This window comes from Hyla sarda, chromosome 9 (assembly GCF_029499605.1).
Source record: "Hyla sarda isolate aHylSar1 chromosome 9, aHylSar1.hap1, whole genome shotgun sequence".
NCBI classification, from domain to species: Eukaryota; Metazoa; Chordata; class Amphibia; order Anura; family Hylidae; genus Hyla; species Hyla sarda.
Window position 1 is genome coordinate 12,176,905 of NC_079197.1, and position 14,025 is coordinate 12,190,929.

The window sequence follows — 14,025 nt, forward strand, 5'->3', positions numbered from 1 at the left end:
TCAGACGCATTTTTATTTAGGTTTTTTTTTAATGGGGAAAGGGGGTGATTCTTTTATTAGGGAAGGTGTGAAATAAGTTTTTCACTTTTTTTTATTAAATTTTTTTGCAGTTATAGCAACCCCCCCTGGTGGCTATTTCACTGCACATACCGATCTCATACACAGATCATTAACACGGCAAAGATCAGTGCAATCGGCGGTCAATCGGAGCAATCAATCACCTATCGGACGAGATGGCAGGTGAAGGGACCTCCGCTTGCGTTCTAGCTGATCGGGACATCGATTTCACCGCGATGGTCCCGATAAGCCCGACTAAGCTGCGGGGAAGCTTTTACTTTCATTTTAATCAACTTTGAATGCTGCATCTAAAGGGTTAATAGCGTGCGGCACAATGATCGGTGCCGCATGCTATTAGCCCAGGGTCTCTGCTGTCAGACGCCGGGAACGTCCCGGTATGACTGTGTGACCCCCGTATTTAATACAGGGTGCCGGGCGTGTGGTATTAACCCTTTAGAAGCAGCGGTCAAAGCTGACCGCCGCTTCTAAAGCGAAAGTCACCCGGCTGTTCGGGACCGCCGCTGTGAAATCGCGGCGTCCCGAACAGCTGACCGGACACCGGGAGGGCCCTTACCTGCCTCCCCGGTGTCCGATCGGCGAATGACTGCTCCGTGCTTGAGATCCAGGCAGGAGCAGTCAAGCGCCGATAACACTGATCACAGGTGTGTTAATACACGCCAGTGATCAGCATAGGAGATCAGTGTGTGCAGTGTTATAGGTCCCTATGAGATAACAATGATCAGTGTGTGCAGTGTTATAGGTCCCTATGGGATAACAATGATCAGTGTGTGCAGTGTTATAGGTCCCTATGGGATAACAATGATCAGTGTGTGCAGTTATAGGTCCCTGTGGGACCTATAACACTGCAAAAAAAGTTAGTCATTTAACCCCTTCCCTAATAAAAGTTTGAATCACCCCCCCTTTTCCCATAAAAAAAAGGTGTAAAAAATAAATAAAAACAAACATATGTGGTATCGCCGCGTGCGTAAATGTCCGACCTATAAAAATATATCAATTAAGCCGTACGGTCAATGGCGTGCGCGCAAAAAAATTCCAAAGTCCAAATAAGCTTATTTTGGTCACTTTTTATACCATTAAAAAATGAATAAAAAGTGATCAACAAAAAGTCAGATCAAAACAAAAATCATACAGATAAAAACTTCAGATGACGGCACAAAAAATGAGCCCTCATACCGCCCTGTACGTGGAAAAATAAAAGTTATAGGGGTCAGAAGGTGACATTTTTAAACGTATAAATTTTCCTGCATGTAGTTATGATTTTTTCCAGAAGTGCGACAAAATCACCTATATAAGTAGGGGATCATTTTAACCGTATGGACCTACAGAATAAGGTGTAATTTTTACCGAAATATGCACTGCGTAGAAACGGAAGCCCCCAAAAGTTACAAAATGGCGTTTTTCTTCGATTTTGTCGCACAGATTTTTTTCCGTTTCGCCGTGCATTTTTGGGTAAAATGACTAATGTCACTGCAAAGTAGAATTGGCGACGCAAAAAATAAGCCATAATATGGATTTTTAGGTGGAAAATTGAAAGGGTTATGATTTTTAAAAGGTAAGGAGGAAAAAACGAAAGTGCAAAAACGGAAAAACCCTGAGTCCTTAAGGGGTTAAAGGGATAGCACAAACAATGCTCAACCTCTTAAGTCAGTTTCCTAACCAGTGTGCCTCCAGTTGTTTTAAGACTACAACTCCCAGCATGCCATGCTGGGAGTTGTGTTTTTGCAGCTGCTGGAGGCACACTGGTTATGGAACACTACTGTAGAGGCAGAGGCCTACTCCAGAGAAGGAAAGTATTCAGAACAATTGGGGCCTGAAAGTTATACAGATTTGTAAGTTACTTCTATATATAAATTTTAATCCTTCCAGTACTTATCAGCTCCTATGCTCCACAGGAAGTTGTGTAAATCTTTCCAGTCTGACCACAGTGCTCTCTGCTGACAGCTCTGTCCATGTCAGGAACTGTCCAAAGCAGGAATAATTCCCCATAGCGCATGTACAGTTCCCGACACGGACAGAGGTGTCAGCAGAGAGCACTGTGGTCAGACTGGAAAGAACTACATAACTTTCTCTGGAGCATACAGCAGCTAAGTACTGGAAGGATTAAATTTTTTTTTTTTTTTTTTAAACGTGGTGTGAATACAGCCTTACTAACACTGTTCACAGCCAATTTTGTTAGCCTGGTCAGGGCTGTTTTAGATTTGAGACCATTAAAGGACTTTGCCTTTTATTTTTTGACACCTACACATAGGAAAGTTAGTGTTTTCCAACCAAGGTGCCTCCAGCTGTTGCGAAACTACAATTCACAGCATGCCCAGACAGCCTTTGGCTGTCTGGGCATGCTGGGAATTGTAGTTTTGCAACAGCTGGAGGCACCCTGGTTGGAAAACACCACATTAGGCCCTATAGTCAAGCAAGGGTTTTATCTGTATTGGGTGAACGTGGTCCAGAGAGTCTACAAAGGAAATCCAGCCATCTTGGCGGCAGCAGCGCTGGGTGAGTCTCTCTGCTCGCATAGCACCTTATCTATACAGTTCCCGTCTCAGGTTTTAAACGGATTCCTCAAAACCTGACTAAACTGTATCAAAACGTATGTACAAATTAACCCGTATACGGTTGAAATCCGTATACGGTTTCAAAAGTGATGTCCAGTTGCATCAGTTTAATAAAAAAAAAAAAACATGCTTTTTAACTTTCACTCCATGTTGAATAAAGTTTCACTTGTTTGTTTCCAAGAAAAAAAAACTGCAGTCAAAAACCGCATGGTGAAAACCGGATGGAACCATACGCACATACAGTTCTGTACGGTTCCCATTGACTCCCATGTTAAAAAAAAAAAAAATACGTATACTGTTTAATAGTTTTTCACCCGGACCAAAAAAACGTGGTAGACTACGGTTTTGGGTACAGGAAAAAAAACGGACAAACCGTATAAGACTCAAAACGGACTAAACCGGATGATGCGTTTGACGTATGTTTTACAATGTTAGGTCAATGCATACGGTTTTCTATACAGTTCCATACAGTTTTTAACTTGAAACCGTATACGGGAAACTGTATTGCAAAAACGTAATGTGTATGCAGCCTAACCCCTTTCTACCCCACCACATGCCATGTAAGGTAACATATTGTAAATCTTCCCCCTTGCACATTGCCAGCCTGGTCAGTGTTGAGGGTCACCCTTTCCTTGCAGCCCTGCTGTTCATGTCTGCCCAGATAACACCTTGTGAAAACAGTGCATCCCCCTCTTCCCTTACATGCCACTTTAGTAATGAACTATGTAAAGCAGCAGTTTAGCACGGTGCAAGCCCGTTCAGTGCACTTTCACCAGTCCAGTGGCATTGCAAAGGCGTTTGATGTGCAGTGCTGTTATTGGCTAGAGAAGTAAGGAAGTAAGTAATTGTGTGTGTGCGTGCGCATGCTTGCTACTGTCAAACAGCCCAGCTCTGGTCCTAATCCCTGAGGGACAAATATCTGTGGTCCTTGGAGATTTATGGGCCCAAGAAGAGTAGAGCACATTAAAATCACTGTCAGCACTCTTATGGGTTAATCTGATTAAATCATGCTGGGATTTGTAGTTTTGCAACAGCTGGAGGCACCCTGTCGTAAACAATGAGCCCCAGAGCACATCATACAGAGACCATTGATCTGAGGAAATAAACACTTTATTGGATTGACAATGCACTGTAGCGTTATTGAAGCGGCGATCAGAGCTCCCTGTCCATCCGGGGGTCTGCGCGGAGATTTACTTCCACCGGATAATGGTCACTCACCTCCAAAGCCTGGATGGGAGAATAGACCGTGTAAGGTTAGGGCTTCACAGCAGCTTTGGCAGATATAGTGCTGCATAAGCTATTATTAGAGAATAATGTAAAGGTTCTTGTGTATGCCTTGTGCTTACCTGTTGTGGCAGGCATGGGGGTTTTACCATAATTCCTCTGGCTTTGCAGAGATTGAGGGTGAAGTCTCATCACTGCAGCTCACCTAATGAGACCAACCTTATCACCTGGTTGAACTTCAGCAACCAGAAACCTAAACTGCTGAGACTAAGTGGATTGGGGTCAGTTCACATTATGTGCAGTTTTGTTTAATCAGGCTAAATAGTGTTAACGCAGCCCCAGGGGAGGTATATACTGTAACTAATATGTATCCTGTTACCATAGAGAGAGCTGGAGGGGAGGTGTATAACTACTATATATCCTGAACCCACAGAGATAGCAGCAGTATACAGATAGAGCTGGAGGGGAGGTGTATAACTACTATATATCCTGATCCCATAGAGATAGCAGCAGTATACAGATAGAGCTGGAGGGGAGGTGTATAACTACTATATATCCTGTTACCATAGAGATAGCAGCAGCAGTATACAGAGAGCTGGAGGGGAGGTATATAACTACTATATATCCTGAACCCACAGAGATAGCAGCAGTATACAGATAGAGCTGGAAGTGATATGTAGTTCACAGCTGACCACTTCCTCTGACACATTAGATGCTGGTTTCTGTTGGGTCCATGATAATCTCTTACCTCCTCTTCAGACAAACCAAGTTTCTTCTTGAAATTGAACGGTTTTGCAGAACCCGGTACAATCCCTTTAAGGAGTTCTTCGCCATGGACAACAATTCTTGGTAATTCACATACAAAACCAATATAAAGGAAAGGGATTAATGTACAATTTAATATCTTACAACAATAGGATGAATCGGACCTGCTCACATCATTAACTCAAAGGTTGTAAGAGATTAGGCATGGCGGCCCTGTCCTCTGTGTATGCGGGCGCGGCGGCGGCCCTCTCCTCTGTGTATGCGGGCACGGCGGCGGCCCTGTCCTCTGTGTATGCGGGCGCGGCGGCGGCCCTGTCCTCTGTGTATGCGGGCGCGGCGGCGGCCCTGTCCTCTGTGTATGCGGGCGCGGCGGCGGCCCTGTCCTCTGTGTATGCGGGCGCGGCGGCGGCCCTGTCCTCTGTTTATGCGGGCGCGGCGGCGGCCCTGTCCTCTGTTTATGCGGGCGCGGTGGCGGCCCTGTCCTCTGTATAATGAGAATAGATGATCCCAGACCACCACTAATCCCCCTGCTAGACTCACCGGTCATACGCGCAGTGCGTCTTTTGGTTCACTGTTGTATCATCTTTATCACCAATCAGCCAATGGAAAGTGTCGCCGCTCCGCCGCTGGATGTTCCGCCATTCCTCAGCCGTCACATAGCCGCAGGCAGCATTCAAGTCTCCAAGTAGCATAAGACTCTAAAACAAATTCAGGATATACTGTATGATATGAGGCTGTGTTCACACAAACTGCATCCCCTGGATATTTTACAAGGAGACGCATATATATTTGATTGGCATGTCAAAAGTGATCGTCTTGTAATAACGGTGTGTTCACATTGGCGGGTTTACTGCGAGTTTCCTGCTGCAAATCTGAGCCGCAACAGCGGAAATTCCACAGCAGACCCCATTAAACTCATTGTAATCTGCTTCGGATAGAAAAAAGAACGACAGTGCCATTTTTTATGGCGTGTTTTGTCTCCTACCTCAATGGGAAGGGAAATAAATAATAAATATAAGAATAAAATAAATATATATTATAATTTTAAAAAAACACCATAGTCTCAGCATGCTGCGATTTTATGAAACGCCATTAGAAAAAACAGCAGGTGAGTTTGGCATTTCATAGTCTCTCCATAGAAAGCAATGCATTTCCAAGAAGACATGATCTTTCTTTTGGCCGAACTTTGAATTTTCTGCTGCAGAAATTCTGCAATATTGTACAATGCAGCAGAATCCCATTAAAGACAATGGGAGGCTGCAGCACCAGAATTTCTAGGCTCGGAAATTCCGTAATTTGAATGGACCCTTAGGCCGTGTTCATACAAAGCAATTTCTGAGTGGAATCGGTGGAAAAATTCAGCTCGGAAATTCAGTTACAGCAGAATCCCATTGTTTTCAGTGGAATTCTGCAGCACCTTGCAAACATGGAGGAAACATCCTGATTCTGGCCTCTGCAGAAAGAACTGGCATGTCTATGGAGACGGCGCATTTCTGAGTGGTCCTAGCGCAGGCATATTCAGCCCGCACCCATTTTTTGAGAAATGTCCGGCGAAAATTTTCCATTGCGGACATTCCGCCAAAGTTCTGCCATGTGAACATACCCTTACCCTCGTATATGGACCCACCTGGATTTTCCATCGACTTTTCACCTGCAGCATCACCTGTAGGAGCTTATTGATCTCGCCGGCCGCCTTACTAGGACACGTGTGGTGAGACATCAGCGCAAATTCTTTAACAGCTGCAAAACGGCAACATTTGGTTAAAACCTTCTGTCGGCCATGTCATTGTTCTAAGGCCCTGTACACATTATGGGGGAGATTTATCAAAACCAGTGCAAAGGTTGCCTATAGCAACCAATCAGATCGCTGCTTTCATTTTTAAAAAAAGGCAGAGGCCTTTTTGTAAAGTGAAAGAAGCGATCTGATTGGTTGCTATGGGCAACTGGGCATCTTTTCCTCAGCACAGGTCTTGACGAATCTCCCCCCTTGAACTTTTCTCCCCCATTTACTATTGGATTCCGTATAAATTGTGGTGAAAAGAAAAGTACTAGGGGACGAATTTCACTCTGTTACCGTCATGCGCCAAAATGTCCTTTTTTTTCTTTCTTTCTGAGAAAGTCATCACTTCCAGCTATTTATCCGAAAATGTGAGTGCGGCTTTTGAATTTTTTTTTTTTTTTTTTTTTAAATGAAATCTTTATTTTGATTTTCAAATATAGCTTTTGAAGTTTTTATATGTGTGTATATATCTGAGACATTTATGAAATTATCCGCCCTCTTTTTTGAAAAATGTCAAATGGATGAAAATCGGTTAGTTTTGGGTGCACCTTGGCGCACGTCCGATGCGCCCAAAGGTTCCTGACGTGTGATAAGCACATTGGTGGACATGAGGGAAAACTCAATTCACTATGAAAGGAAAAAGAATAAATAAAATATATTGATAAATATGGACCATTAAGTCAGCGGGCTAAATAGACTGCTGCCAGATGCTTCTGGCAATGGCTTACCTCCCCTAAAAAGTGAAAGTTGACTGATCCTTCTTGTCTCAACATCCCGAAACAATGGTCTCTTGACTGTGGCCTTCCAGATGTTGCAAAACTACAACTCCCAGTTGTAGTTTTGCAACTGAACAAATGATGTTAAGGAGAGAGAAGGATTGAGCTTGTGGTTCTTGGGGAGATAAGTTGTCACCAAAGCTGTCTGGCAGCGGCTTACCCCTCCTCTGTTGATAGTTCATGTGTATGGAGGGTGCAGGAGAGGTTATGGCGCTGTCAGAGCTATGACTAGGTCCCATGTTGGGTATGAGGGGGGGGAGGGGGGGTCCAGTGCAGCAAACCTGTTGTTGGTGACTGGAAGCGGACAGCGAAGGGTTCTCTTGCAAAGGCTTCTGGGTGTTCTGGATGATCTTCCACATACTGATACCAGTCCATTACCTTCACCGTGTCCTCTCTATAGTGCAATACAATGTCACATAATCAAACCGTGTGATATATAGATAGATAGATATGAAATAGAGAGATAGATAGATAATTGATAGATAGATAGATATGAGATAGATAGATATGAGATAGGCTGGGTTCACACTACGTTTTCTCCCATACGGGAGCGCATACGGCAGGGGGGAGCTAAAAGCTCGCACTCCCGTATGCGCTCCCGTATGTCACTCATTTCAATGAGCCGGCCGGAGTGAAACGTTCGGTCCTGTCGGCTCATTTTTGCGCCGTATGCGCTTTTACAACCGGACCTAAAACTGTGGTCAACCACGGTTTTAGGTCCGGTTGTAAAAGCGCATACGGTGCAAAAATGAGCCGACCGGACCGAACGTTTCACTCCGGCCGGCTCATTGAAATGAGTGACATACGGGAGCGCATACGGTGACATACGGGAGCGCGAGCTTTTAGCTCCCCCCTGCCGTATGCGCTCCCGTATGGGAGAAAACGTAGTGTGAACCCAGCCATAGATAGATAGATGAGATAGATAGCTATGAGAGAGATAGATAGATATGAGATAGATAGATAGATATGAGATAGATAGATAGATATGAGATTGATAGATAGATAGGAGATAGATAGATATGAGATAGATAGATATGAGATAGATAGATAGATATGAGATAGATAGATAGATATGAGATTGATAGATATGAGATAGATAGATATGAGATAGATCTATCTATCTCATATCTATCTCATATCTATCTATCGATCTCTCTCATATCTATCTCATATCTATCTATCTATCTCATATCTATCTATCGATCTCTCTCATATCTATCTATCTATCTCATATCTATCTCATATCTATCTATCTCATATCTATCTATCTGTCTCCTATCTGGCTGTCCGGGCATGCTGGGAGTTGTAATTTTGCAACAGCTGGAGGCACCCTGGTTGGGAAACACTACTCAATGAGGACAGGGACCAATTTGAGTGATCAGTGTTGATCGCTGTGGAATCTGTGTGCTCTATATACAGTATTATAATCTACCTGTGCTGTACCTGTAGATGAAGACATACTGCTCCTTGTAGCTGTTCTTCCCCAGTCTTTTGCTCTCCAGATGCTGGTAATGATGCGCAGCGTCAAATCTACAGAAGACACAAACTATTCAGCTGGACGGGACGTCATGTGTATCATCACTGACTGCTGATGCTATATGTGATCACTCGCACGGAGGCCGCCATGCAGTGATGTGCACAGACATTTTGGGGGGGCAGGGGCACAAGTAGTAAAAAAAAAAAAAAAAAAAAAAAAGGGCACTTCTAATTTAAAAATGTTTGTAAAAACCCTATACATGTGTTAACACAACACAGTTCCCTAGTAAGGCCATTATAGGGCAGGGGCTCAAGCCACCTTATGAGTCTAGGTGCGGGTTTTCACGCCCACCCCCTTGTGACATCACGCCCCATCATGTGATGTCACGTCCTACCCCCTCAATGCAAGTCTATGGGAGGGGGGCGTGATGGCACGAGGGGGCGGGCGTGAACACGGAAGCCCGCACACAACGTTCGGAACTCAATGTTCCGGACACTGGGTAGCAGAGTAACCCTTTAATATGTATAGAGTCTTGGCCAAAAGTTTTGAGACTGAGATTGTCCACTCGCTTTTCGAGGACTGACCACAGGTTCTCACTGGGATTAACATTTGACGAGTTCCTTGGCCGTGGACCCGAAATTTCCATGTCTTGTTCACTGAGCCTCTTTGTTATCACTTGTGCCTTGGGATATGGTGCTATCATGATGGACAAAACATTGTTCATCACCGGGATTGTTAAAAGCTGTTCTTGTAGATAGCATTCTTCATCTATGGTGGTGTTCTTAGATAAAATTGTGTGCCCACTCCTCTGGATGGTTCTGAACCCATCCCGGAGCTGTATCCTCTTTAGGAGATGGTCCTGGTACTTGCCAAACCTTCCTGGGCACCCTGAAGCCTTTCTCACAGCAATTGATCCTCTCCTCGAAATTCCTGATGATCCGATAAATGGTTGATATAGGGGACAATTAGTAGCAATGTCCTTGCCTGTAAAGCTTTTTTGATGCTAGTAATGATACGAAGAAGACTAATTTTAAAGGAGTATTCCGGCCTTAGACATTTTATCCCCTATCCGAAATATCAGGGAGAAGATGTCTGATCGCAGAGGGTCCCACCGCTTGGGACCCTCCATGCAGCCCCTGTGCTGGACGCTGCTGCCGAGACGTGAGGTCACGGCCACACTCCCTCCATTCATGTCTATGGGAGGGGGCGTCACGCCCCCTCCCATAGACATGAATGGAGGGTGTGTGGCCATGACCTCACATCTCGGGAGCAGTGCCCGGTACAGAATGACGAGGGCTGCATATAGATCTCGGGGGTCCTAGCGGCAAGACCCCTGCAATCAAACATCTAATCCCCCCATCCTTTGTATAGGGGATAAGATGTCTAAGGCCGGAATACCCCTTTAAGCACCATCCCCCTTGTAAAGCATCCAGTTGTCTCTCAAAATTACAACCTCATCTTCGTGAACACTTTCTCCTGATTTAACAATAAGATCCCTGAAATAATGTTATTCGGTTATATTGTGGCTAAAAAAAAATACAGTGGAAATGGGTTTTTTTGTGATTAAGATAACTTTCATGGCAAGGAAGGGGTCAATGCAAATCACCACAATAAAAACCGAAGCAGCAAAATTTGTGTCCATCTCCAAACTTTTGGCCAGGAATATAGGTCGTATATATAGGTTAGTGGACACATGAACAATAGAATAATCACTCCCATCATCTATTTCAGGATTACTTGTTGAGTTCGCTCACAAGAGCCGGCACCGCTTCTCCCTTCGAGTCTCTCACCTCTTGAATGACGCTGATATCACATCGAGAAAGAATCTAGAGTGAGAAGAGGAGGAGATAAGGATTCTCATAAAGATGGCTGAACCTGACTCTCCCAAGAGATAATCGGACAGAGGGGTCTGGAGGGAGAGGACGGGGGGGGGGAGGTCTGGGGGGAGACGAAAGGGATTTGGAGGGGGACGACTGGGGGGTGTCAGAGGGGGTCTGGAGGGAGATGACAGGTGGAAGACAGAGGGGGTCTGGAGGGAGAGGACAGGGGGACGACAGAGGGGGTCTGGAGGGAGATGACAGGGGGACGACAGAGGGGGTCTGGAGGGAGAGGACAGAGGGGGACGACAGGGGGGTCTGGAGGGAGACGACAGGGGGGTCTGGAGGGAGAGGACAGAGGGGGACGACAGAGGGGGGTCTGGAGGGAGACGACAGGGGGGTCTGGAGGGAGAGGACAGAGGGGGACGACAGAGGGAGGTCTGGAGGGAGAGGACAGAGGGGGGCTGGAGGGAGAGGACAGAGGGGGACGACAGAGGGGGGTCTGGAGGGAGAGGACAGGGGGACGACAGAGGGGGGTCTGGAGGGAGAGGACAGAGGGGGGCTGGAGGGAGAGGACAGAGGGGGGTCTGGAGGGAGAGGACGGGGACGACAGAGGGGGTCTGGAGGGAGAGGACAGAGGGGGACGACAGAGGGGGGTCTGGAGGGAGAGGACAGGGGGACGACAGAGGGGGTCTGGAGGGAGAGGACAGGGGGACGACAGAGGGGGTCTGGAGGGAGAGGACAGGGGGACGACAGAGGGGGTCTGGAGGGAGAGGACAGGGGGGACGACAGAGGGGGTCTGGAGGGAGAGGACAGAGGGGGACGACAGAGGGGGTCTGGAGGGAGAGGACAGAGGGATGACAGAGGGGGTCTGGAGGGAGAGGACAGGGGGACGACAGAGGGGGTCTGGAGGGAGAGGACAGAGGGGGACGACAGAGGGGGTCTGGAGGGAGAGGACAGGGGGACGACAGAGGGGGTCTGGAGGGAGAGGACAGGGGGATGACAGAGGGGGTCTGGAGGGAGAGGACAGGGGGACGACAGAGGGGGACGACAGAGGGGGTCTGGAGGGAGATGACAGATGGGGAAGACACAGGGGGTCTGGAGGGGGAAGACACAGGGGGTCTGGAGGGAGATGACAGAGGGGGTCTGGAGGGGGACGACAGAGGGGTACTGAGGGGAAATAGAAGTCTGGAGAGGAACAGTGGGGTCTAAAGTGGGACAAAGGGGTCCAGAGGTAGATGACTGAGGGGTCTTGAAGAGGACACGGGTATTGAGGGTAAATAGGAGTCTAGAGGGATCAGAGGAGTCTGTAGAGGAACAGTGGGGTCTGAAGGGCACAGATGGTTCTAAAGAGGGACAGAGGGCTCAGGGGAGGAACACAGGGGTCCAGAGGGAGATGACTGAGGGGTCTGGAAGAGGACACAGGGGTATTGAAGAGAAATAGGAGTCTGGAGAAGAAAGAAGAGTCTGGAGAGGAACAGTGGGGTCTGAAAAGGGACAGACGGTTCTAAAGAGGGGCAGAAGGCTCAGGAGAGGACCACAGGGGTCTGAAGGGGACAGAGAGGCCTGAAGGACACAGTTGGATCCTACGGGGACAAAGCTTTATTCAGCCTATCTATAGATAAGATATAGAGTTACCCACCTTGGCTAGCGTGCCCATAATCTTCTTGTTGGAAGCTTTGGCTTCCCCAAAACTCTTAATATTAAAAGCACAGATTTTGAAGGTGGCCGAGACCTGCAGGACCAGCAGCAACAAGAGCCCCACGTAGGTTTTCATCACGACACTGAAGAAACAACAAAGCAATGACACAGAACTATCTATCATCCAGAGAACATGTATTAAAAGAGATGTGGTCCCATCCATAATAATAGCACTTACCTGTCTGTTCCGTATAATCACAAGGGTGTTGCCAATAATCCTAAACTAGTCCGAAGGCCCATCACAAAGTTGCCATTAAAAAGGACAGGTGAAGTACCAAACGCATGAGCGCGCTGTGGTCAGTCAGGTCTGGGGCTTAAAGGGTTGAGTATATAAGAGAATATTATATCTCACACACAATGTGGTGCAGAGGTGACTGCTGTGTCAGTGCTCGGTCAGCAGGGACCCGGCTCTGGAACAGAAGAGACAATACATGCAGCAGCCGGACAATGTCCCTGAAATATTCATACACGGGGTCTGTCCTGTGACCGCCGGCCCACAACCCCCGTCCTCGGAACATACCACAAAAATGTTTTTTTATTTATTTTTTGTTTCCCATAAAACAGCTGCCTCGAATACCACAGAACTGAATATAAGTATAAGTTCGGAAAAAGAACAGGGAAAGTTTCAAAGTGGTTGTTGAGGATCAGAAAAACCCTAAAAATTGTTAATGGGTTGTGTCTGGTATTGCAGCTCGGCTCTACTGAAGTGAATAGGGACGAGCTGCAATACCACACACAACCTGTGGACAGGCGTGGCGCTGTTTCTGTAATCCTGGACAACCCTTTTAAAGGGGTGCAACGATGCACCAGCGTTCTGAACATTTTGGCCAGAACGATCTGAGCCGGAGGTAGTGATCGTGATGTCACGCCACGCCCCCTCCATTCATATCTATGGGCGGGGGCGTGTCAGCCAAAACGCCCCTCCCATAGACATGAATGGAGAGGGCGTGGCTGTGACCACACAATCCCGTGTTTCTTTAGACTGCTAATAAGACGAGAAATAATTTCATTTTTTTATTAATTAATTAAGCAATAAACAATTACAAACAATTATAAACAATATTATACTAGAGACCTAGTTAATATAAAAGTCAGACAAAGCGCATACATAGGATAAAAAATGTATTATATAGAATATCGAAAATAAAATACAAATATTTAGTCAAAGACTGAACCAGATCCCCACCAATAACATCATTGTAATTCCTGGCTGCAACGCCATACAACCGCGAAGCTTCACTAATACGGTGCCCGAAAAAAGTGGCGCAGAACTGGTACAAATCCATCCGATCTCCCCCTATTTATAATAGGTTATGGCGCATTGGGGCAGTTCAATTATGGCACGAGCCAGGCCAGTGATTGTTTGTGCGGCCCCATTAACCCCTTAAGGACTCAGCCCATTTTGGCCTTAAGGACTCAGACAATTTAATTTTTACGTTTTCATTTTTTCCTCCTCGCCTTCTAAAAATCATAACTCTTTTATATTTTCATCCACAGACTAGTATGGGGGCTTGTTTTTTGCGCGACCAGTTGTCCTTTGTAATGACATCACTCATTATATCATAAAATGTATGGCGCAACCAAAAAACACAATTTTTGTGGGGAAATTAAAACGAAAAACGCAATTTTGCTAATTTTGGAAGGTTTTGTTTTCACGCCGTACAATTTATGGTAAAAATGACATGTGTTCTTTATTCTGAGGGTCAATACGATTAAAATGATACCCATTATTACATACTTTTATATTATTGTTGCGCTTAAAAAAAATCACAAACTTTTTAACCAAATTAGTACGTTTATAATCCCTTTATTTTGATGACCTCTAACTTTTTTATTTTTCCGTATAAAGCGGCGG

The 14,025-nt window shown here is 46.0% G+C and overlaps 1 protein-coding gene across 3 annotated transcripts; it reads right to left on the reverse strand.

Annotated features, from left to right (window-relative positions):
• Nucleotides 1-3,722: 3,722 nt before the first annotated feature.
• LOC130291815 (deoxyribonuclease-1-like) lies at nt 3,723-13,985 on the reverse strand. 3 transcript variants are annotated; one of them, XM_056541119.1, is made up of 9 exons: nt 12,349-13,981; nt 12,112-12,253; nt 10,390-10,478; nt 8,619-8,705; nt 7,457-7,569; nt 6,247-6,359; nt 5,160-5,317; nt 4,603-4,699; nt 3,723-3,857 (listed from the first exon to the last, which is right to left on the reverse strand). In XM_056541119.1, exons 2-9 carry the CDS (start codon nt 12,244-12,246, stop codon nt 3,783-3,785), a joined length of 867 nt encoding a protein of 288 aa, XP_056397094.1. In that variant the 5' UTR covers nt 12,247-12,253; nt 12,349-13,981; the 3' UTR covers nt 3,723-3,782. The 3 variants fall into 3 exon arrangements, with proteins under 3 accessions (XP_056397094.1, XP_056397093.1, XP_056397095.1); XM_056541118.1 differs by having other exon boundaries at nt 12,112-13,980; XM_056541120.1 differs by lacking the exon at nt 4,603-4,699 and having other exon boundaries at nt 3,729-3,857; nt 12,112-13,985.
• Nucleotides 13,986-14,025: the final 40 nt, after the last annotated feature.

Coding starts and splice junctions, on each gene's coding strand:
- LOC130291815 (XM_056541118.1), bottom strand. CDS start 12,333: ATGGATGGGACCACATCTCTTTTAATACATGTTCTCTGGATGATAGAT. Junction 6,360..7,456: donor CTTCCAGTCACCAACAACAG/GTTTGCTGCACT, acceptor GCCGTTTTGCAG/CTGTTAAAGAATTTGCGCTG. Junction 4,700..5,159: donor ACGCACTGCGCGTATGACCG/GTGAGTCTAGCA, acceptor TGAATTACCAAG/AATTGTTGTCCATGGCGAAG.